Source organism: Hylobates moloch, unplaced genomic scaffold, assembly GCF_009828535.3.
Source record: "Hylobates moloch isolate HMO894 unplaced genomic scaffold, HMol_V3 SCAFFOLD_3, whole genome shotgun sequence".
Taxonomy (NCBI): domain Eukaryota; kingdom Metazoa; phylum Chordata; class Mammalia; order Primates; family Hylobatidae; genus Hylobates; species Hylobates moloch.
Window position 1 is genome coordinate 86,895,311 of NW_026652278.1, and position 24,272 is coordinate 86,919,582.

General features: G+C 54.4%; 1 protein-coding gene across 5 annotated transcripts in view; it reads right to left on the reverse strand.

Annotated features, from left to right (window-relative positions):
• Positions 1–373: 373 nt before the first annotated feature.
• Positions 374–24,272, reverse strand: part of RET (ret proto-oncogene) — a 55,110-nt gene continuing 31,211 nt past the window's right edge. For 2 of the 5 annotated variants that reach the window (XM_058436519.1, XM_032142993.2), the window contains 16 exons: positions 23,564–23,763; positions 21,325–21,583; positions 20,560–20,685; positions 19,822–19,932; positions 19,107–19,226; positions 18,063–18,319; positions 16,061–16,208; positions 14,313–14,420; positions 13,055–13,269; positions 12,568–12,690; positions 10,584–10,654; positions 8,755–8,892; positions 7,580–7,679; positions 5,847–5,994; positions 4,284–4,457; positions 374–3,040 (listed from right to left, as the gene is read on the reverse strand). In XM_058436519.1, the coding sequence (XP_058292502.1) occupies positions 4,300–4,457; positions 5,847–5,994; positions 7,580–7,679; positions 8,755–8,892; positions 10,584–10,654; positions 12,568–12,690; positions 13,055–13,269; positions 14,313–14,420; positions 16,061–16,208; positions 18,063–18,319; positions 19,107–19,226; positions 19,822–19,932; positions 20,560–20,685; positions 21,325–21,583; positions 23,564–23,763 (2,282 nt within the window). In that variant the 3' untranslated portion in view covers positions 374–3,040; positions 4,284–4,299. Of the gene's footprint in view, positions 4,458–5,846; positions 5,995–7,579; positions 7,680–8,754; positions 8,893–10,583; positions 10,655–12,567; positions 12,691–13,054; positions 13,270–14,312; positions 14,421–16,060; positions 16,209–18,062; positions 18,320–19,106; positions 19,227–19,821; positions 19,933–20,559; positions 20,686–21,324; positions 21,584–23,563; positions 23,764–24,272 lie in introns of all 5 variants that reach the window. The other 3 variants (XM_032143000.2, XM_032142979.2, XR_004246040.2) reach the window with 2 other exon arrangements.

The window sequence follows — 24,272 nt, forward strand, 5'->3', positions numbered from 1 at the left end:
AGTGTGGTAGTCACAGTGGCTGGGGTAGTTTCAGACCACAAGCTCCCTCCATGCTGACCTTCACATTTCTGCAGCCCCCACAGTGAGATGTGCCTCCATAAAGGATCCCCTGCCCAGGGTCCAGCTGAGAGATCTCGCTTGGCCAGGTCCTGTGATTTAACACCTCAGAGACATCTGCAAAAATACCTGGTCACTTGACACGGCACTCAAATTTGTAGTTGCAAAGATAAACTGATTTCTCCAGGGTGTTCAGAGAGTTTGCCTCCTTAACTCCTGGGGGCAGCCTGCCCTTGCAGGCCTCAGACGGCCACTACCTGGCCTCAGCAGCAGGACACGGTAGTGGCCCCACACAGAAAAGTTCTCTACATGCAGGTTCTTATGACCTCAGCTAAGACGATCCTTCCTGAGTCCCAGCGCCCTGAAGAGTGGGAGACTCTACACAGTTTTGGTCAAGGCTGCTGCCATGGAGAAGGGACAGGGCCACAGCAGGCAGCCCTGGCAGAGCGGGTGCTTTCCCTGCAGGTGCACAAGCCTAGGACATGCACCTGGAGCATCTTCACTTGGAAGATGCGAGGGGCCACGCACACTGCTGCATGCACCTTGCAGACCCACCTTTCCACCTTTTTCAGGGCCACAGAGGTTAGGATTCCCTAGGACTTCCTAGAACCAACCCCCAGTTGTGAGGACCACTAAACACAGGTGAACCTCAGAGATACTGTTCCAGACCACCCCAGTAAAGCGAAGATTGAAGATCCCAAATAAGTGAGCCACACAAGTCTCTTGGTTTCCCAGTGCATATAAAAGTTACACTCACACTGTACTGGAGTCTGTTAAGTGTGTGACAGCACTATGTCTAAAAAACAACGTACGTACCTTGGTTTAAAGATACTTTATTGCTTAACAGTACTGATAGAGAGACATGAAGTGAGTGTGGGCTGTTGGAAGAATGGCCCTGATAGACTTTCTTGATGACTCAGCATTGCCACAAAACTTCAATTTGTGAAAAACGCAATAAAGCAAAGAGCAGTAAAACAAGGTGTGCCAGACACTATGTGTGAACGCACCCCAGGCAGGGAGAGGCACCGCTAACTGCTCCGCCTGCCTGTGGGAGAGGCTTTCTTTATGTTAGAAATTATGCTTTCCCTTCAAAATTTCTTTTGTATATGAAGTATTTGTTCAAGCTCTGTTCTCAGGCACATTCAACTAGATTTCTGCCCACATAAGCTGGCCTTATGGTGGGAAGAAACCCTTCGTGAAGGTTGGCAGAAAATGTGTTTTTAGGGGAAAATAAAACAGCAAACATACACACACAAATAGTCCTAATGTAGAGTCTACATTGGGGTGGCTTTTAGTATTAACTTTTCTTGGCGTAGATTTCTACTTTCAGAGGTAAAGGCTACAGCAAACAGCTGGCTCTGGAGATTATGTTCACTTCCAGCCCCTGTCGTCCAGGTTGAAGGAGGAAGCCGTGAGCAGACACAGGCACCCACGGCTGGGAGGTGGGGCCTCGTGGGCCTGGGGCGGGCACTGGGTGAGGCGTGCAAAGGCCTGCGTGTACACCACCTGATGAGGCATGCAAAGGCCCACGTGTACACACGTGTATGCGTGTGACACAGGCCCCTGGCATCTGACACAATGCAATCGCAGATGAGACTGATGTTGACAACAACTCCCGTTTGCCCACTGACCCACCAGCTCCAAGCCCGGCATGAGAAGCCCAGAGAATTCCTCGGGGTAGACATAAACAGAAGCAGTGAGTGTGTCAGGCTTCATGGTGGTTCAGGACAGCATTTTCCCTCACACTTCTAATGGCTGTCCTCAGGACTCGGCATTTTATATTCTGTCTCCCACAGCTCTAAGGCCAACTTCAAAAGATCAGCAACAAGCAAATTACTAGAGAACTGTGAAGACCTAAACTTGACACTGGCTGCTGCTTTGTTCTAGGGATGGACACCTTTAAGGAAGGGATTCCTTGAACAGTGGAGTTAGCTGAGTTTTTCAGTTTCTATCAATGTGTCTATTCACATGCAAATGTACCAGATAAACCAGCGATGTCACCGTAGCCCCTAGTCCTCGACCACTATTGATGCCTCAGTGGTTATCGTGATAGAATTCTTTGTGATGTTTTAAATATTGTTTGGAAACTACAAAATCAGAAATCTGTTGTTTCCAACTAGAATGTTAAAAAGAAAAAAAAGTTTACACATTTTATGATACATGATTTTATTTACACAACTGATTTTCTTAGTCACCTTGATTACAAAAAAAGGAACACGGTCTGATTTAATGACCTTTCATAAATAGATTTTACAAATTTTAATAACTGACAGATTACTACTTAATACTCAGTAATACTTAATACTTAGTAACTTCTGCATATACGTGTATGAAAATTCCAGTAGAGCTAATAAGGATGGGGACTTTTATAACTCAGGAATAGACAATTAGGTTATTGGTCAAGGATAAATTGGTCAAGGATAAATTCCCCATCACTGGGTCAGCTGTTTAGACCTGGAATTCTTACCCTCCTGAGAACAAACCTGTTGCAGCAATTCACACTTACTGTGTAGGCATTTTTAATAATTTGAGAGAGTTTATTCTTATTTCTGCATTTAGTAAGACTATCATTAAGCATATCTGAAAACCAAAAGTTTACCATGTCTATAAATATTTGTAAAAGAACTTATCACAGTGTATCTGAAAAACAGCTCAAATTAGAGCCAGGTTACGTGTCCAATAAGCATTTTTCAAACTCTCCCTCTGGGTGTGTGCACACACACCATAAGGCTCTATTACACACGCATCCAAGCCTTGGCCTCACAAAATGCCATAATTTTGCTGTTTTTGTGAAATGCCTATATAAAATACAGTATTTGAATGAGACTATTTTAAGTCCTATCAGTGCTTTAAGTCTGAAGAGCAGGCAGTGTTTTGGTAATCCGACTCTTTTCTGCGAAGTTACAGTGCTGACAACACAGCCAGAAGAGCTGCTGAGACTTCCCAAAAGCTGCCCCCACAAGACTGGAGGAGCGTTGTGCATCTGTGACCACAAACAAGCAATGAAGAATGACAAGAAGCTTATGAGTCATGGTCAGAATCTAAGAAACAGAAACGTCTTGTAGCAGCGTTAAATTACAAATACAGGAAGAGCTGATCCATGGGCCTTTCACACAGGCTCTATAAGAGCCAAACACTATCTTTTTCATATCAGAATTGTAATCAGAGGTGTAGCAGTCCTTGGTCATTGTCATTGCTACTTCTAACACAGCTAGCTAGCCTGTCCCTTTGATAAGATTCAAATTAATCAAATTTGATAAGATTCAAATTAAAGTGAGTACAAGCCCTACCTGCTCCTAACAGGTAAGATGAGCCACTGCTTTCCCCTCTACTTGGCTGTGGGGTGTGCTGCAGGCTGGTGGCAGGTGGGATTCATAGCAGCAAAGCCTCTGCTGTCAGCATTTCTGGGACTCCAACAGCCCCCTTTCTTCATACTGTTCTCATCAGGGGTAGTGGTTGCTCAGTACCGAACACATGAGGAAGATGTGGTGGGCCCAGGGGACAAATGTGTCTTGTGAGCCCTCTTCCCTGATACCACCATCCACATAGTAAAGATGGCATCGAATCTCTCCATTGTGCTAAATCTAGGAATCATCTTAATCATGATGAAAACCAAATGTCTTCCTAAGGAAAGGTTGCATGATTTAAAAAAATCATTCTCAAGATCTCGAATACTGAGCCCAGGCCCATCCTCGGGTCCCCTCTTCCCCTCCAGCCCTGGAGGGGCATTGACACTACCCCCAGGATCCCCCCAGACTCTCATTCTGAATAAGGACAGGTCACCTGGGCCAGCGTTTTTCCTACTGCCTTTTTTGTGTGTGTGCTTCATGTTTAAATTTTTTTGCCTTGTTTGGCCGCAACTAGAAAAATCCAACAGTTCAGGTCCAATTTCATACACCAGGTAGTAAGTGGTGGATCCACACGTGTGAACACAGAATGTTGGCGGTCACTGATGGACACAGACCAACACTGGGTGCTGCTGGGCACTGAAGAGAAAGGAATGCTTAACCACTAAGACTCAGAGCTCTTACCCGGTGTGGCATGTCTGCTAGGAGGGAAAATCACCGGCTATCAGAAGTAAAACCACCTTGGAAGTTAAAACAAACTACCAAAAACGAGTCTGCCACCTGGGAACTGAACATGGCTCGGCCAATGTGACGTTCACAAAGAAAGGGCCGGTAGACTTTCCATTCTCAGCATGTTTCTTCCCCTTGTGAGTCCATTACCTTTTACAAAGAAATGTTAACTATCAAACGTGTCCATTAATTTTGCCGCTGAGGGTGAAAGCATCCAGTTAGCATATACACTATCATTTGCATATCTTGGAAACCCAGTGTTAGTGCCATCAGCTCTCGTGAGTGGTACAGGACTCTCTCCAGGCCAGTTCGGGTCTGACATGCCTAAAAATGAAAACAGATCATTTGTTCTGCACTGAAGAACCAAAACTTCAAGTGCAGACAGTAAGGCCTTGGCAAAACTCCCTTTGATGTTCAAACCAAACTCGTAGTTTCTATGCCAATTATATTAATGGTTTTGTGCTCCAGGTTTCCAAAAACACTGTTATAGTTAGGGGAAATATCATGTGCTCTCTTGGTAAATGTAACTTAACAGACACTACCAATTTTGACTTTTATGAGCTTGAGACTCTCAAATCTGATGTATATTTGTCAAACTGCTTAACTCTTTTTCTAAGGCAGTGTAGGGCAACAGCACACTGCTGCACTCAATGGCTTACTGCAGTGGGAACGTTCTACAAAACATTCTCTAACATAAAGGAGGCACTCGTCTGTTGTCTGAGCCTACAACGGAGAAGAGGACCTTCCAAATCGAGGGCGCACGCGGGCAAGCCTCATAGCATCGTCAGCACAAATGGAGTGTGGCACTAGACACAAAGCCAGTGAGGAGTCAGTGAGTCAGGAGGCATGCAAAAGGAACCGTCTCAGCTTGAAAAAATGCTTGAAACTCCAAGATTTCAAACAATCAATGATGAAGTTAGGAAACAGAAAAAAATTTCAAGTATTTAATCGAAGACAAAAGAAGGAGTTTTGGCAAGAACCATATTTACTGTCCATTGCAAGACCACAGCACCACAGACTACGTTCTTTCAAAAAGCAACTGTTCCAGCTTTAGCACTGACTTCATAAGTGACAACCGTCCTGAAGGTGGGTAAGGCAAAGGATGTGAAAACAGCAGTGGGGGTGCGTCCTCCCAGGGCCGGCCAGCTCCTGCAACCTTGCTGCCCCTGATGGAGGACATGCGGCTGGGAATGGGGCTGAGGCTTGGCCAGTGGCTGCTCGCCAGTCCCAGGTGGCCTCTGAGAGGCACTCGCCCGCCCAGGAGGGGTCTGGGAGAACCTGGCTGTGCTCCCAGTGCAGGCTGAGTGGTGCTGGCGGCTCCTTTCTCAACTGAATACCTCCCCAGATTTGTAAATTTATCCACTTAGTTAAAGTAGAAGTACTATGACTTGATTCCCACCCCAGAAATGCCTTATTCAGCCTGTTCTTGGTCTCACCTGAGAGTTCCGCCCTGATCTGTTTTTTCCTCTACCATCCTAAGTCGCTGGGCAGTGTGGTAATTACACTTATTTTCACATCCTTTTAGAAAAACATAGTTGCAAAAATGCCTAAATGTAAACTGGATGCAAAGTCAGACATTTACAAATAAAAAGGTTCAGAGCAGACTTTGGTTTTGTTCAGACCAGAAACATTTTTAAAAAGCATCACAGAGAGGAAGGATAGTGCAGAGGGGACAGCGGTGCTAGAATCTAGTAAATGCATGGGAAATTCTACCATAGAGTTTGTTTTCAATCCATGTGGAAGGGAGGGCTCGAGGGAGGGGGGCATTATTACAGTCCACCAGCGGTGTCTCCTCCTCTGAGAGGCCGTCATCATAAAGCAGGGAGTCAGACGGCGTGGACGCCGCAAGGTCCAAGTAGTCCTGGAAGAAAGAGATGGCCAGTCACTCCAAGCCATGCGCCACGACTAGACACAACTCAGGCCCCCCGCCACCCCCAGGGCAGAGGCTCTGGCTGTGTCTCCACCTGGCACCAATCTCCTGGCCTCTCCAAGAGACCAGGGCCAGGCTGCGCTGATTCCCAGGACTCCTGGCTTGCCTGGTCCTGCTCTGAGGTCCCCATCGCTCCCCTGGGTGTTGTCTATTCTGTCCCTTCCCCTTTGAAAGTCACCTCCCTGGGGACAGAAATGTGCTCCCTCAGCGTCTTATCTCCAGGGCCTGGAGGGCAGCCCTGGGGGACACCTCATCCAGCTGCCCCTGGCCCAACCTGGAGACGGGCAGCAGGGAACCAGCCCGCTGACAAACCCTTGGGCTCTGGGGGAGCCCACTGCAGCCACATGCCAGGACGCAGCCCCAGCCTGCAGGATGTTTTCCAGCTTTCCCCAAGGACCCCTGCCATCTAGAATGTCATGTCAGGGCTGAGTTCTGAAATCTGACAGCACTGTCAGGGTGCACAGGACCCTGCTACAGGCACGGGCTCCCCAGCACGAGGGGCCACTGGCATCTGCTCCTTTCAATGCCTAGCTTGAATGTGCAGAGGGGCCCAGGGTTTTCCTGGCTGTTTCTCAGCACTGTTCTAGGAAGGCCAGCACCAGTGATCACTTCTGTTTTGAACAACCCTGCATTCTCAGGACTTGGAGTTTTCATCCAAGCGAGACAGTGATGTGAAGTTCTCCTACGGGGTCCTACGTCCTGCATCCCACTATCCAAGTCTGAAGAAGTGACAACTCAGTAAATGTGCCAATGTTAAGACAAGGCCTGTGTGTAAACCCTGTGAGGGCAGGGCTGTGCTGGTCTTGTTTCTTTGCATTCCTGGCCTCTGAGACACAGTATGGGTCTTATCAGCTGCCTGATGAATACTGGTTGAAAATGTATAGACCTCACAAACTGTACTTCCAGGCACACACGCTGACTCTGGCCACCCCCCAATATGGTTTGTTTGGCCTACGTTCGGCTCTGGGAAATTTAAATGAATTGTTAACAATAAAAACTGGGAGACAACATAAACCTCGTAAAATTCAGAAGACGTGGCCCATTCCTGGCTCCTTTTTCTGCAGGCCACAGGTACTCCAGCAAGGAACCCTTTGGAGGGGGCTGGCTGTTTGCCACAGTCTCCACTGCTCCTTACTCACTGCCCTCCCCGAGCCGGACTCCCCTCTGGGCATCTGAATTTTGGGCACTTGCTTTAACTCAACTTTCTCATTTTCCATTATGGAAAACTATTTTTTTGGCTTTGGAATATTTTCCTCCCATGCCTGTCTGTAGAGAGCTCTTCCTAAATGTCAAGAATCTTGGTTTCTTCATGACTTGAAAAGAAGCCCAAGCGGCCTGGCCTGAGAAGGGTTCAATCTGCTGTCTGCACACAGGGGAGAGCATGACTGTCTCTCTCTGCACAATTCCACTGTGGCCCTGCACTGGGAACTCTGAGGGCTAAAACTACTGCCCTGGGGTGAGACTGGAGTCTCCCCATGCCACTTTCAGCTTGTGGGAATTGACCCCAGGCACTCACTCTGCTCTTAACCATCATCTTCTCCAGGTCTTTGCTGATGTCCGCAAACACTGGCCTTTTGTCTGGCTCCTGCTTCCAGCATTGCAGCATCAGGCGGTACCTGGTGGGAAGAGCAGACAGGCCAATATGATCCAAGCAGGGCCAGGTCTCAGAAGGACAGCCCACCACAGCCACCGCACCCTGCCCTGCACCCTGGGCCCAGTGTGCTCTGTCTCCAACCCCAAAGCTATTTCTTCATTGCTGACATCTCTGAGCCTCGTGGGACTGGGGCATGGCCTGTCTGCAGGATCCCAGCCCGTGGGCCACTGTGCTCAGGTCTCCCAGAGCTGTGGTCCAGAATCCTACAGGCTTCCCTTCCCTCCAAGGGAGATTCATTTTTACTTCCCTTGCAAAGACACTGGTAAACAGCTCACTGGATACTATGCCTGCTCTGGCAGCTAAGTGAGAAGTGCCAGTCCTTAAAACTCTCAAGAAGGATGAATTGATTGAGGGCTTTTAGGTGTGGAGACAGACAAACAAGAACCTTTGGCAATCACACGTCTGTCCTGCACCGTCCTTGCTTGCCTGGGTGCCCAGGCAGACCACAGCGCTCCAGCTGGCCACCAGCTGGGGGCCCAGGGAGGCGGTACCTGGCTTCTTGGCCCAGCATGACCCCTCCACGCCCCAGCAGTGTGCACACTCTGTGGAATGCATGTACCATGCATCTCTGCCTCTGGGCAGCCCTTTCTCATCTGTTCTCAGCCTGGTTTCTAAGACCATCTCCCCCGAGAGTGTAAAGGCTTCAACCTCTCATGTTGCAGCCCAGGCTACCCCTGCCTCGCTCTGCACCTCCACTCAGGCACCCCTTAACATGTGCCCCCTGGGCCATCTGGAATTACCAGCTCCTCCCCAAGTGTCCTGCTGGGACAGCTCTCAGCCCTCGAGCTTGTATTGCACCAGTCTCTGCTCTCGCTCATTTTTATAAGACCCTCTAGGAAGCCCACCAGCCCTCAGTGGGGTAGGACCCCCAGCATCTACTGCCACACCCAAGGATGGCTCTCTAACCTCTGCCCTGCCCACTCCCCACCCCCTACTTCTCCTGGTTTCTCCTGGGGCTGCTCTGGATGGGGAGGGAATGCACACAGGTGTCCCCTCCCTTCCCAAGTGAGGCTGGGCCAAAGCCGGTCCCTGCTCACATCTCCTCGCTGCAGTTGTCTGGCCTCTCCATCCGGTGGCCGGTCTTCAGAAGGTTGAAGAGCCGCTCAGGAGGAATCCCAGGATAGGGGTTTCCCCCTAGGGTCACGATCTCCCACAGCAGGACACCAAAAGACCATCTGCAGAGAGTGAGAGGACCAGCGAGTGGCTCCATCTGGCCCTCACAGCACCCTCTGGGGGGCCCAGATATCCACCCCCACCACCAAGCACCTGCTGACCCTGTCGGCTCCAAGCACAGATGCTCACAGATGTCAGCCTGGGTCTGGCTGCTCAGATGGATGTAGCATGAAGGTGGGGAAGGGCTGCCTGCCTGCCTGGCCCCTACTCCATGAAGCTGAAGTCCCTGCCCAAGCCACTCCCATCAGAGCAGCCACACCCACGAGGGACACATGAAGCTTAAGATGAATTCATGATTAATGAATTAATGAGACATTAATTAATTAATGTCATGAATTAATGAGACGTTAATTAATTAATGTCATGAATTAATCTTAATCATTCTTAAGATTCTCACACTTAAAGGGGTGAGAATGCAGACCACCAGACTCAGAGTGCCTTGTATAGTTCTTTTACCATTTCTATGTGCTTGGAAAGTTTCATAAAATCTTAGAAGGAAAAAAAGCTATAGGAAAACATTTTAACTGTGAAGGAAACTTGCTTTGCAATGGGAACAAAATCGTATCACAAAACAGCATCGCATGAGCCCAGTTAGGGCAATAAAAAGTATACACGTGCACATCACAGAGCACACCAGAGGGCAGCCAGAGGTCACTGGGCAGTGTGGTCCAGTGACATTCAGTCTCTTCTTTAGGCTTTTCTCTGCCTTTTCCAACTAGCCTACAGTCAGCTTATGTAATCAGAAAGCTGTTGTCCAATTGCTTATTCACAGCCCACAGTATTTAAGATGCACACGTTGGCCAGGTGTGGTGGCTCACGCCTGTAATCCCAGCACTTTGGGAGGCTGAGGTAGGCGGATCATTTGAGGTCAGGATTCAAGACCAGTGTGACCAACATGGTGAAACCCTGTCCCTACTAAAAAACACAAAAAAATGAGCCAGGCGAGGTGGCGCGTGCCTGTAATCCCAGCTACTCAGGAGGCTGAGGCACAGGAATCGCTTGAACCCAGGAGGTGGAGGTTGCAGTGAGCAAGGATTGCGCCACTGCACTCCAACCTGGGTGACAGAGTGAGACCCTATCCCCTCCCCCCTCAAAAAAAGAGATGCACATCACACCTCTGCTGACTGTAGAACACTTTAGAGGCAAGAATCCTGTGTTTTAAAAGTGATCAGCTCTTGTCATTGGACCTGGAAGAATGAGATTTTGGCTTCCACCTTTGAGCAGTTTGGGGCACACAAATCTATAAACTCACACAAGGCCATCTTCAGGTGGAGTCCCCAAGCTCCATTTGCAGGTGGGGGCAAGTCACTGGGTGCTCTGCCTGAGCCCAAAGCCCTACTCAGGACCACAGGAGGGTAACTGCTGGGCTGGGCCTGTGAGTCACCAAGGGACCCAGAGGGAGGCATGGGGCTGGCAAGGGCGGGGGAGGCTGGGTTACTGGCCCCCTGCTCTGCTCTCATGCTCCACCGGAGCTTTCAGAACTGCAGCCCGGCCTGGCCCAGCCATTTTCCTCATGAATACATCATGAAGGCCCCTCAGTGAGGGGGTCATTGCGGAGGGCTGGCACTGCAGACAGGTGCTCAGGGCCAGTGCAATTCCCTGGCCAAGCTGCATGGACGGGCGTCATGGCCCCACTACACGTATAAGGGTGTTTCTGTAACCCCCACCCCAAAAGAGCAACACTCACACTTACACATCACTTTGGGTGGTGTAGATATGATCAAAAAGGGACTCAATTGCCATCCATTTAACTGGAATCCGACCCTAAAGAGGGGATGGAAGAAAGACATTGAAGTTACTCTAACTCTCTAAGAACGAGGGGTGAAGGAGAAGGCCAGGCCCTATCCCTGAGCTTTCAGTAACCAGAGGAGTGCTGTAGACACTCCTGGGCACAGAGCTGGCCACACACAGCTTTGAAGGGGCTGGAGCTCCAGCCTGAACCTCCTGGGGATTGCTGAGATGCTGGCGAGAGTCAGTTGCCCGCCCACAGCCACACAGGGCCAGCTTGTCACATGCCACAGGCCTGCTGGTGGTGCAGAGCAGTGCTTCCCTATGCATGGGCCTGGAACTCCCCCAGCAAGATCTCTCCTGGGGTTCTGAGGGCCAATGTGTTTGGGAAACCAACATCTAGCGTTTCCATGTTGGGCACTTTGCCAGCAGCTACCACACTGAAGGAGCCTTGAGGGAAGGGATTTGTCTGTGTGCCTTGGGGGAGGCTGTTTTTTCTCTCTTATTGTATTGCAGGGTGCTTTTAGTATCTCTGAATGAGTGCCCCCAGCCCCCTACATCCCTCATCAGTGCTGGGGTCTGACCTAACAAATCCTTTCCAGGGTGACTTGAGAAACAGCTTCTCCACACACAAGCCTGAAGGTGCAAGTCCATTTTTAAAATGTGTGCCTTGGGTTGTAACACAACATTACTGTCACTTCTTTTACTTAAACACATTAGGGATTTATGTCCTTAGTGCAGTGTGGCTGTCTTGGCAGCAGTGTGTGACAGTGCAGCCTGCACGCCTTGTATAGGAATGCCTTCAGCTTCTCTCCCTGGAGGACCAGTGCATCAACAGGAAGGCTCTGTCCACACCCTCCACAGGGCAGGGGCCAGCCCCTACCACTTCCCCCACAGCAGTTCTGAGATCTGCTGTCACAAGGGAAACCCCAGAAGAAACAGAACAGCTCACAACCCCTGGCAACACAAATGGCTTCTCCAGACCCCTCAGAGCAAAGCTGAATCATAGAAGTTGCCTTTTGTGTTTTTCTTCTTCCTCCTCCTCTTCTTCTTCTTCTTCTTTTCTTCTTCTTCTTCTTCTTCTTCTTCTTCTTCTTCTTCTTCTTCTTCTTCTTCTCCTCCTTCTCCTCCTCCTCCTCCTCCTTTTTCTCCTCCTCTTCCTCCTCCTCCTCCTCCCCCCCTCCTCCTCCTCCTCTTCTTCTTCTTCTTCTTTCTTCTTTTTTGAGCAGAGTCTGCTCTGAACGTCTGGGCGGCATGGCCTTTGAGCAGCCCTCCCTGAACTTGCCCTGCCTGGGCTGCCACTGCGAGGCTGCAGGAGAGGGGCTGACATGGGCAGAAAAACTAAGAGGGCCAAGGCAGTTGTCCCGGGACTAGGACCATGGTAGGGAACCAGGTGTCCCCAAGGGTGCCCACTACCTGTTTCATAGACTTGGACAAAGCTGGGCTGCGTTGCTGGATCCTGTCCAGGGGGTTCCTATGCCTCTAAACTCACCCAGCCCAGCGTCCAAGGCCCCTGTGCAGGAGAAGCCTCACTTGTAAAGCAGTTCATTCCTTTTTGCAAAGAAGGACGATCCTGCTAATTTCATCCCACCCTTCTCTGAGAAAAGAGCTAAGGTCACATCAGAACGGTGATCTTTATTCTGCAGAAGAGGACTGTTAGTTCCGCAGCATGAGGTGGCCTCTGAAAAGTGCGGCAAGGGCCTCGGGTCAGTGTGCTGCAGGGGAGGGGTGCCCTGGAGGCCCTGGAGGAGAAGGACATGGCAGAGGCTCAGCGGAGTTCTAATTGGGTCCTTGGGGACCCAGGGTCAGAAAGATTTGGGGTGACGGCTATAAAAAGCTTAGAGCTCCACTAATGTTCGGTATCTTTCCTAGGCGTCCCAAGGGCACTGCCTGCCCTGTGGTGCACCTGGGATCCCTGGGAGCCCCGTCTCATCCCCGGGACTGGGCACCTTGCTCCTCTTCACGTAGGAATCCTCTTCATAAACATCTCGGGACAAGCCGAAATCCGAAATCTTCATCTTCCGCCCCTCAGCTACCAGGATGTTTCTGGCTGCCAAGTCCCGATGAACGAGCTGCGAGGAAAAATAGCAGGAGTCCTCAGGCCATGGCCAGGCAGCAGCGGTCACTGGCTCAGCCTGGTGTGACCAGCGGAGGGGTGGTGTGTGGCCCGGATAGCGGCCTGGTGAGACCTGGGCTGGGGGTGTGGCATGGCAGGGGCATGGTGAGCCATGGTGTGGCAAGCCATGGCAGGGGTGTGGTGGGCTAGAGTGTGGCATGGTGGGGGAGTGGCAGGCCAGGGTGTGGGTGGCAGAAGCGTGGTGGGCTAGAGCGTGGCATGGTGGGGGCGTGGCAGGCCAGCATGTGGGTGGCAGGGGCGTGGTGGGTCAGGTTGTGGCCTGGCCGGGGCTGGCTGGGTGCAGAGCCATATGCACGCACCTTCATCTCGGCCAGATACTGCATCCCCCGTGAGATCTGCCAGGCAAATGAGATGAGGTCGCCCATGGTGAGGGCCCGCTCATCTGGGTGGTCCAGGGAGCTGGAGTTGCGGCTGCCTCCGCTGCCCAGGTAGCCAGGCCCCACTTTGCGGCTTTCGCGTAGGAAGCCCCTCAGGGAGCCGTATTTGGCGTACTCCACGATGAGGAGGAGCGGGCCTGAGGGCAGAGAGAAGGGGCCCTGGGCGCGCAGGTCAGGCAGCTCCGGTCTTCCAGGAACCAGGGTGGGAGGCCGCAGGGCCCCCAGGCCCGGCCACCCAATGAGTAAGGGGGCGACACAGCCCTGCCTCAGGCAGCACCGCTGCAGCTCTGTGGAGAGCGGAGACCTCGAAGTCTCAGCTCTCTCTTGAACCACTTGCTCTCTGCCTCCTGCTGCTCGTGTGGGCGCCTCCTTCTCGAGGTGCCTGAGGCAGGCGACACTGCCCTGGGAGGCACCCCTCCCTGATGCTAGGACTCCATGCCTTTTTGCCTCCTGGGTCCTGCCCCAGTGCAGGCTGGGGTGCTGATGGAGGCAGAGGCCTGCGCAGATGCAAGGGTTCCTGCCTGGCGCTAGGCTCTGCATGCAGCCTGCTCCCTGTTCCCGCCTGTCCGGCCCCAGGCCCAGCCTCCAACTCTACTGGTGCCGACGAGAGTGCCTGCTGCGTGCTCCCGGTGTTTCCCTATTCCTCTCGCACACACCCGCACACGCATGCTGGGAAGCCCCTGAGCAGCACGGTGGTTTGTAAAACCAACAAACCAGGCTGGTCTCCTGGGTCTTTATCTGAGAAATGGTGACAATGCTCCTGCCATGCAGGGCGGGGCTGGGGTCACCTGAGGTCACAGCACACCTAGTGCCCTGTGGTACCCAGGGTACCCTAGTACCCGGGATGCACTGTCCATCCCTAGAGCTCCCTGCCCCGTGGGCCCAGCCACGAACTGGGTGAGGACACATGGCAATGTCATACCAGAGACCTCTGAGTAGCCCTGTGGGCCCAGGGAGTGCCGCTAGCATGGGGCCCCTCTGATGGAAAGTGACCACTCAAGCCCGTGGACTCAGCTAGACACAAGCTCCAGGCTGGGGCCTGAGCCAGGCTTCCAGAAAGAGGGAGAACAGGAAACAGGGCAGGAGCAGTCGGGAAAGGGAGAAAGAGGGAGAACAGGGCTGTATGGAGCCCCCAGCCTGGGTGCAGTGGTTGCCCACCTCACCCTGCAGCTGGCCTTACCATCCTGGCTGCAGGCCCCATACAATTTGATGACATGTGGGTGGTTGACCTGCTTCAGGAGGTTGAACTCTGACAGCAGGTCTCGCAGCTCACTCGGGGAGGCGTTCTCTGAAATGCAGCACAGAGCAGGTTGCAAACGATCCCTCCTGGAAGCCCCTTCCATGACCATACCGGGTCAGGATGGACCCGCATCACCTTGCCCAAGTTCAGACAGAGAGGCCTGCAAAGACGATGCTGCTTAAGGCTTCTCCCAGCCTTTGGGGTCAGTGGACAGGGGCCTCATCTGCCCTGAGGAAGAAGCGCCCTGGGGAGCCAGCATCCACACATGCCGGATCTTTCCTCAGAGTGTCCCAGGGCTTGGCCTGTGTATGTGGCATTATGTTCCTGTAGTCGTTGTCTTTAGAAGACAGTGGTCCACAGAAATTCCCCGCATTAATCCTTCTGGAAAGGTGAGGGGTACCCACACACCCACTTGTGGGGAGAGGCCCTGGAGAAGGTGGAGAGCTATGAAAGAGGTCCACACACCGCGACCAGGCTCCCCATTTCCTGCTCCCGTCTGAGATGGCCAGCCTGGAGCCCAGGCATCTCCCGTGCTGCTGATCTATCCATCACACACACGTCAGCAGCTCACACTCCGTTAGTTACCAAGAAGACCCCCATTAGCACCTGAGATAAAGCAGTGTTACCAGTGCACTGCACACCTGACATTCTGGCTTATTCTTAATGAACAGAATGACTCCCCAGAGAGTCTAACTGTAGAGGCATGATGGAAAGAGAACGAGGCACCACAGGGATCACCTGCCCAGCACACACGTCCCGATGGTGGCCAGAGCTGTGCTGGAATGCCCAGCAGGTGCCTGGGCCTGAAGGTATTCCAAGAGTCAGAACACGTGGCTAAGCCATCCCTCCCAGGTCAGCTGTCCCACTGCCCGGCTGTGCCGTGCCACCTCCTCTGCCCTGAAGGGTTGTCTGGAAGGGAGAGGACAGTTGGGAGTTGGGGCCCCAGGACCCCTTGGACCAGGTGTGGGCAGCCTGGGGCTGTGCACGGCTGCAATGGAAATCCAAGGGTCTCCCTGTGCCCCTGGAGAGTCCGGGGTTTTACTGGCTTGGAGGTGAACCCAGTCTGAGGGGCTGGGTAGGCATCTGGAAGCACCCTGTGCTGTGCAGCCCCCGACTACTGCAAATAATTGTTGTGTACACCAACCACTCTCCCTCACCACCATTCAGCCTGGCTGTCCACAGACCTGGGGCCTGGACACAGAAGAGGGGGCCACTCAGTGCAGTCGCATGCCTGTGTGGGTACGTGCATGTGCCCATTGAGAGCCAAACTTGTGGCATGACTGGGCATGCAGGTGAGACAGGCCCATGGGGGTCTCTTGAGATTGAGGGCCAGTCCTTACTGGTGGTCTCTTCACCAGGACCCCAGGAGACACTGGGCTGAGAGGAATAAATGGGGCAGACTGGAGTGAAGACAGCTGTCAGCTCAAAATCAAAGGGCTTTTTAAATGTTTAAAGCTTAGATCTTCAGTGGCACTGGCACAGCAGCACCTCTAGAGCCTTCCAGGGAGAGCAAAGTCCTCGTTCTGCTTCTCTAGGCCCAAGTGGCCCATGGTAGGGGTCCCCCAACTGCAGCCGCTCTAGATCAGCAATGCGGGCTCTTCAGGGTCCCCTGCTGGTCAGGAGGGGCCTCACCCACCCCCCGCCCTGGAGACTCCCTCAGGGGCACTGTGCCTGTGCCTGGCAGGTACCTTTCAGCATCTTCACGGCCACCGTGGTGTACCCTGCTCTGCCTTTCAGACGGAAGGCTGTTGCCTTGACCACTTTTCCAAATTCGCCTTCTCCTAGAGTTTTTCCAAGAACCAAGTTCTTCCGAGGGAATTCCCACTTTGGATCCTCCTATGTTGGAAATGAGGGAAGGGGGAGAAGAGGGGAGAAAAGTGAGAGGATGACAGGGGAGGAAGAAGGCAAGACCCTTAAAGGAGGCCCCATGGACAAGTTCCAATGTGCAGAGAACCAGCTGTCATCTGAGCCAGTGGCAATGCTGCCTGTCTCTGCCCAGGGCAGGACCCCACAGCCAGGCCCGAGAGCTGCTACATGACAGGTGTGGTCACAGCATGGCTTGGACTCAGTAATCCTACCCTCTCTGGTTCCTGCTCTACTGTCTCCCCTGACCCCTGCCCCAGGACTAAATGAGCACCAGGCCCAGACTAGGACCTCCGGCTACAGTGGAAGTGTCCAGGGGAACTTCTCTACATAGCCACCCCTGCAAAGAAAGGCGCCACCATGTTCCGCCTCAAAGTGTGGAAGCACTGCTCCTCCAGGACTGCCACGGGCCCTCACGCACCCGCTCACCCTGCCTGCTGGCACCACCACCCTGCCCTCCCACCAAAGTTCTATCCACACATTGGGCCCACTTGGGACTGCTCTGGATGCCTTCCCAGACCCCCACCCTGGCCCCCAGTACTTGAACTCTGACCAGGGAGGCCAAAGCCTGCCACGATCCAGGAACCCTCCCCTGATGTGCCAGCTCTGGGCATCCATCACCCCAGGTCTCCTGCTTCTGGGCTGTCCTGGTCTGGCCCCACGTTCCCTGGGAACCCACAGTCAAGGTCAGTGTTGACATTGCCATGGCTTCCCTGCGCTGTCACCCCCACAGCTGGCACTGGAAACCCGTTTACCACACTCCAGAGACTGCAGTAAGCACATGAGGGCGACATCAACCTGATCCTCTCAAATATTGAGGATGAGTCACGGGTCCAAGACCTGGTGCTGATGAGTGTGACTCTGGAGCTGACTGGGGTTAGGGTGGTGGTCTCTGCCAGCAGCAGCCCAGGCCAGTGTGGCCTCCCTGGGCAGCCTCACACAAACCTGCTGGGTTTATGAAGGACTCTCGTGGCTCATCCTAGAGCCCTGCCATGAGGCTAAGCTGCAGCCAGGCCAGGATGGGGACCACCAACTAGGAAAGCTGGTGGGGAAGCAGCAGTGGCCACATCTGGGAAGGCCTCCTTGGCCCACACCCTTACCGAGGGCTGGGTGTTGCCTGAATGGAGGCTCCAGAGACGAGGCCTCAGGCTGAGCTGCACTGTGGGATGTGGCCCCTCCCGGGAATCCCAGGCCACCTCCCAGCCTGAGATGGGAAGTGCCAGGGCCCTGTGGCCACTGGGTGCTTAGCTTCCTCCCTGGAGGCTCCTGCCGAGGAGCTATTCACGCCACCATAAGCTGCGTGGCTCACCGTTCACTCACACCCTTGGCTCTGAGCCTCTGTTCCTCCCAGAACTGGGCTTAGCTTCCAGCGCCCTGGACAGTGCTAGTAGGGACACTGAAGGGGCAGGCCACCACCAGAAGACGGCAGAGGCACCACACAGCAGGCCTGGCCGGGACAAGGAGGCTCCAGGATACTCAGTACAGCCTGGAGGCTCTGAGTAGCACATGCAGACCTGCAGGTCAGGCTCCCTAGAGAGGCACCCCCCTCTGACTTCAGTGCCCCTCCATCCACACTGCTGCTCCCCTGCCCGATGCTGCGACCCTGACCACTGCCTCTCACCTGGATGGGAACAGCACCTCATCATAGTCCCACCCCACAGACTGTCCCCACACAGCGCCCTATGGAAATGGGGGCAGAACACGGGCCTCGTCTGCCCAGCGTTGGCAGCTCCTCACGGGATGGCCTCCATCTCCCCAGCTGGCCTCCCTCCCTGGAAGGCAGCTAGGGAGGGCAGGGGATCTTCCCTGCCCCGCGGGGACCCTCACCGGGATCTTGAAGGCATCCACGGAGACCTGGTTCTCCATGGAGTCGAGCGAGGGCCGGCGGGCGCCGGAAGAGGAGTAGCTGACCGGGAAGGCCTGGGCGGGCCTCCGGAAGGTCATCTCAGCTGAGGGGATGGGTGGCTTGTGGGCAAACTTGTGGTAGCGGTGGATGCAGAAGGCAGATAGCAGCACCGAGACGATGAAGGAGAAGAGGACGGCGGCCGCGATCACCGTGCGGCACAGCTCGTCGCACAGTGGATCTGTGGGTGGGGGCGATGTGAGGCTCGGCACCACTGGGTACAGGCTGCGCATGCTCTGCCTCATGGCTCTCTAGCCCGCCGTGTCTGCGCCAGCGGGGAAGTGGCCGTGGAGGTGTGGGAAGGCCTGAGAACACCCCATCGGGCATGGGTACTGCCATTTACTGCCCCCTACTAGAACACTATTGCCCTCTTACAGATGGAGACCGAGGCTCAGAGAAGCTGAGCAGCCTGCCAAGGTCACACAGCAGAGGCTATGCTCACCACACCAGCTGGCACTGGAGGGCTGGCAGGGGAGGTCAAAATTTTCCTCTGTTCCAAATGTCTTTGGCATTTTCTTTATGAAAATGCTAAGCGGCTGGGGACGTAGGGCTATATAACACCGGAAAACTCAATGACACAAACGTGTCCCTGTGCTCAGGCAGAACAGCACCCCTGAGTGTAGTCAGTGTGGCTGTGCCACCCACCATACCTGCTGACCTTGAAATGTGTTCCTGGGTGGGTCCCAGCTGCATGGTCACAGGGACAGTGACTTGTCAGGCTGACAAGTTGTTTGGTGGAAGAACTGCCTTTCTGGCCTGTCCATCATAGAACTTATGGCCAGAAGACACTTTATAGGAGCCCTGGCCCCTCTCCTGGGTGGAGTAACAGAGGCCTAGAGGGAGGGAGGGAAGTTTCATGGGGCCCACTTGCCTCTCAGCAATTTCCTCCCTTGTTGGGACCTCAGATGTGCTGTTGAGACCTCCATGGGGCTGGGAGGTGGTGGTGGTCCCGGCCGCCGCCCACTCACCCTGGATGTCTTCGGGCTCGCAGAAGCACTTCTCCTCCTCAGGGAAGCAGTTGCAGGTGCCATAGCCAGCTTTAATTCCCCGGGGCTCCCCGGGCTCGTGCCCCCCGACAATGCTGCCCCCTGAGGGCAGACGTAGCCCACTCAGCCTCCTGGGGCACCTGACCACCCCAGGCCCCCATATTTCGAGGGCAGTGTCCCAAAGAGCCCCCTCCCCAACTGGTGTCACAAGCATAGGCCCAGGGAGGCCAGGGGCCCAGCAGCTTGGCTCAGCTGGGCAGGGCTCGGTCACAGTGCCTTTCTGAAGCCATGGGTGAAGCCAGGCCCCCTCCTAACATTTCATCTGAACAAAGGACTCTACCTCCAAAACTGGAGCCTGGTGGCCTGACCTGCACATTGCAGTGTCCCTCGTCTGGCTCAGGGCCGCACTTTCCCTGTCAGTGTCCCTACTGACCATTCTCTGCTTCTGAAATCTGTGTGTGCCGACTTCTGGGACCTCAGCAGGGGCCTGGACAGTCTGTGGGTCCCTGCCTTCCCTCTGTCCCTGACCCCACCTGCTCCCTCCCTCCCCATGGCTAGGGGACGCTGAAATGCACAGGAGGCTCAGCTTGATGCATAAAACTGACAGCCCTGGCAACTCTGGCTGAAGTGCCTGTGGGATCCAGGTTTCCCCTACTGTCTCCTACCTGTTCCCATGCCCTGATTAAACCCTGCTTACGGAGGCAGTCCTGAGGGCAAATGTTGATGTCTTGGGTCTCCACAACATCGCAGTGGCCATCGGGGCAGGTCTTGGTGCTGGGAGAGCAGGTGGAGAAGTTCCTGGTGATCCCTGCACAGGACACACAGCAGGCTGTCACCCATGTGGGAGCCCCGCTACACACCCCCACCACCTCCTAGGCAGATCCTGCCCCTCTAGGGAGAAGCAATCGGAGGCCTGAGTAGGGAAACACCACATACAGAGCCTTGCCAGCGGAAGCATCCTGGGGAGCCATGGCTTATGGGAGAGGAGGTATGGGGGGTTCCTCACACAGGTGGCCCTTACAGCAAAGAGGCCGGGACCCTTTCAGGGCTGCATGGTGAGGGCCCCGCATGGTGGTGGGCATACCCAGGCTGGCCTCTGGCTGATGCAGACAATGAGTCCCCTGCCCACACCACATCCCCTGGCCGAGGACCTCCCAGAAAAGGCCATTCTGTCCCCAGCACATCCCAACTTTTGTTCAGACCTTCCCAAGTCCAGAGTGAATCCGGCCTAGGGACCATTCACTGTACTCACAAGCCCCCTCCCCAGCCCTGCACTGCTGCCCGCTATGCTGGCATCGAGATCCACATGGGGGATGAGGTGCCAGAAGCAGACCTGGAGCAGGGAGAGCTACCCCAGGCTGGCAGGGCCCCAGGACCCCGTTTGCACCGGTGCCGTTGCCCCCGCAGGCCTCCCTCAGGCGTTTCCAGGGCCTACCTTTGCCATCTCCTTGCCTCCACTCACACCTGCCTGTTGGGGAGCCCAGGCCGCCACACTCCTCACACTCCGGCCGTCTCTTGCTGACTGCACAGGACAGGGGGCAGCCCGCCTCCTCAGCCACATCTGCAGGTGGCAGACAAGCAAGGTCACAGGGGGCTGGCCTGGGCCCAGCATCCAGCTAGTGCCCAAGGACAGGGAACAGCACCAGCTGAGTTGCCCCACGGATGGAGCCCAAGAGGACCGGAGTGACAGACCCAGGGCAGCAAAGACAGTGCCAGGAGCACAGGGCACAGGGCAGGGCACAGGACATCATGGTCACAAAGCAGGGGTCACCTGGGCTGGGGTAAGTACAGGAGGAAGGATGTGAGGGCAGCCAGATTTGGCCAACGACACCCAGGATGCCCTGTGGGACCTGCATTTCAGATACACAACGAATGGCATGAATGGCAGCTGTGTCAGCATGTTCCTAAGAGGGCATGGATGGACCTGGAGGTGTGTCTTTCGAGAAGCTGCAAAGGTTGCACGGAACACACCTATACCAAAAAATTGCTTGTTGTTTACCCCAAATTCAAATTTAACGAAAGTCCTATATGTTATCTGGAAGGGGCAACCATTTACTGCTGGGTCACTCAGGGTGCAGCTGGTCCATGCCTTCCCCACTCCCCAGCTAAGCCTTGCAGCTGTTTTTCTCAAAGGGCAGGAGGCCCAGGCTCCGGAAGCCCCCAGGCCCCCAACCCATCCCTCCCTGGAGCAGGCACTCACATGACCCCTCCACCATTACAAGCAGCTGGGCCTGGGCCTGCCTGGAGGTCTGCTGGTCGGTGGCCACCACCATGTAGTGAAGTTCGGCACACTTGGGCCGCCGCAGGGCCTTGGTGTCATTCACAAACAGGATCCCCGAGGTGTCCTCAGCTGAGGTGACCACCCCTAGCATGCTGCAGTTGGCGCCAGAGGAATGCAGCTCATACTGGACGTTGATGCCACTGAACGCCTGGCAGTTTTCCACACAGACTTTCCCGATCTAGGGGGGCACAGGGGAACACCTTAGCCAGGCAGCTGGACCGGCCTGCAATAGCCTGAGGGTAGAGGTTCCCACATAGCCTAAGTCCGGGAACGCCCCCAACTGGGCCTGGAGACAGCAGCCCCCCATGAGCACCCTGTCCTCCATCCCCTCAGAGCCTGCATACCCACCCACTTGCCCCGGCCCTGCCCTGCCCAGCTCCATTCAGGCCACATGTTACGAGTTGCCCCTATTCCTGGGAGCTGGACGTCAAGGCAACCCAGGGCCTCAAGGAGGTTCAGTTTGGTGGCAGGAAAATCCCCAGACAGGCCCTGACTCAACCCTTTACTCCCTCACTCAGACACCAAGGCTGCCGGAATGTCTCCCAGGCTTCTCCCAGGCTCCTCCCTGGCTGCTCCCAGCTGCCCCAGCAGTGCTCTGGGGACCCCTCGCTCCTCCCTCAGTGCACAGGGTTTAGAGGTCCACCCTGCCCTGGTGTCCCCTGGTCAGAGCACTGAACCCCAGCCGCAAGACTCGGGAGCATGGTTGCCCCAGCCCATGCAGGACCAAGGGGGCCTCCCTGGGACTTTGACCGGAGCCTCTGGGAAAGAGGGGCCTCTTCTCCTGGGGATGCCAGGCTCTGGGACTTTGACTAGAGCCCCTGGGAAAGAGGGGCCTCTCCTGGGGATGCCAGGTCCTGGAGTCAGGCAGCTGAATTCTTTCAACCTCTTGGCAACTCTTGCAGTTGCTTGAAACCAAAAGTTCCACAGATGGTGAGATGGGGGAGGGCCAGAGCAGGGCTGGGCTCTCCCAGGCCCACACGTGACCACAGCGAAAACCAGCCTCCTGGGCCTCCTCACTTTCCCCTACAAAGCCCACTTCCAAATTCTCACGTGACTCTCAAAATAGTCCAGGGTTCCTGTCCCTAATTCACAGCTTTACAAACTGGGGAGAAGGGTGAGACCACAGTGAGGCTGAGGCTGGACTGGGATTCAGGCCCCGTTGCTCCTGAGCCTGACAGAGGGGAGGTGACCCAACTTCAGCAATGCCTGCTCTTGCCCCACCGCCTGTGAGACCCCTCGGGGCCCTCTGCCTTGTCGCCCCTCCGTCTCTGATCCCTCTCCCATTAAAGGCCAAGGGGGTGGTCGGGGAGCTTGGATATGTCCAAGGGTGGGCTCCCTCGTGGGCTGGACACGGGTGGCTGCCAGGAGCTGATGGGGGCACAGAACCACCCGAAAGAACTGGCAGATGGCCCCTGAAGAGGAGGCGCCACGGGCTGCTCTGCGAGGGAGAGCGGCATGTGAAAACATGCGTGCTGCAGTTTCAAGTCAACTTAATAAGTGCTTACGAGAAACATCCCAGAAAGAACGCCATGATGTGCAACACTGCCGCCTATGGGCAGAAGGGATCACGCCCCATGCCTCATCTTCTTTCATGAATATTTATTACTTTTATTTCTTCTATTTCTAATCATTATTTTCCAAAGACAAATATAAATATATGCTTTCTAGCAAACCTAGTTACAAAAAGTAAAAAGTGGAAGCGTTTCCAGCCTCTCCCTGAGGGCACCACTGTGGACAGCACTGTGATCTCTGCACACTTGCAGATCCCTGTCAGGGAAGATCTGCTTTTGCACAAAGGGAGTCACGTGGGACCAACATCTCTGCAAGCCACTCTCACTAATCCACCAGGAAGATTCTTCCAAGTCACCATATGTAGATTTACCCAGCATTGCTCTTGCATTTTTGAAAACACATTTTAAAGATACCAAGAATGGAAAGGGGAAAAAAAGAGAGGCCCAAGGAGCCCCCAGCCCTGCTCACTGTGAGCTCTCCCAGGCCTCTTCTGCGCACCCAGCTGTACCTCCTGGCCCTGGGCTCAGGACTCCACCCAGTCTACTCTGTGCTGGTTGGGCCAAGAGGCAGTGTCACCTGCCTCCCTGTGCCCCCATGTCCCTTGGCCCTTCAATCTTCCCCAGACAGGCAATAGGTATGGGCTCACCTGGGCAAATCGGCGAGCCCTCCTGCTCACGGAGAGGGAGTAGGTACTGGGCAGGTGCAGGCTGACCGGCAGCACCGACACGTTGAAGTGGAGCAAGAGGACGCCCGCTCCTGGGCCCTGGAAGTCCGAGTCATTGACTAGCACGGCCAGCTGCATGGTGCGGTTCTCCGAGATGGAGAGGTTCCGGTTGAGAACCAGCCCTACAGGTAGGGGCACAACAATGACCACTGAGCTGCTCTGGCTGTTCCCTCATGTGTAGCACACGTCTTCCCAGACACAGCCCTGCACACACACTGGTGCAAACACATACTCTCACATGTACAGTGCCATGCGACAGGCCTGGGGCTGGTCCTAAGTTGGCACCAATGTTCAAATGTTGGGATTTGCTGAACTGAAAGTCCAGGGAACCCTTCTCAATTTGAGGCAGCCTGTGTGTGTATGCATGTGCACGCATTGTATGGGGTGTCTGTGTGTATGATATGCTTTTGTGGTATGCGTGTGTGTGGTATGTGTAAGTGTGTAGTATGCATGTGTGTGGTGTCTGTGCATAGGGTATTTGTGCCTGTGTGTATGGGGTGTTTGTGTATAGAGTTGTAAACTAAAACTAAAATCTTAAGTCCCCAGACCAACTGAATAGATCCCCTCTTGGCCAAGGGGACACCAGAAAAACCTTAAAAATGGAATTCTGGGCCATGACAGGAAGGCAGGG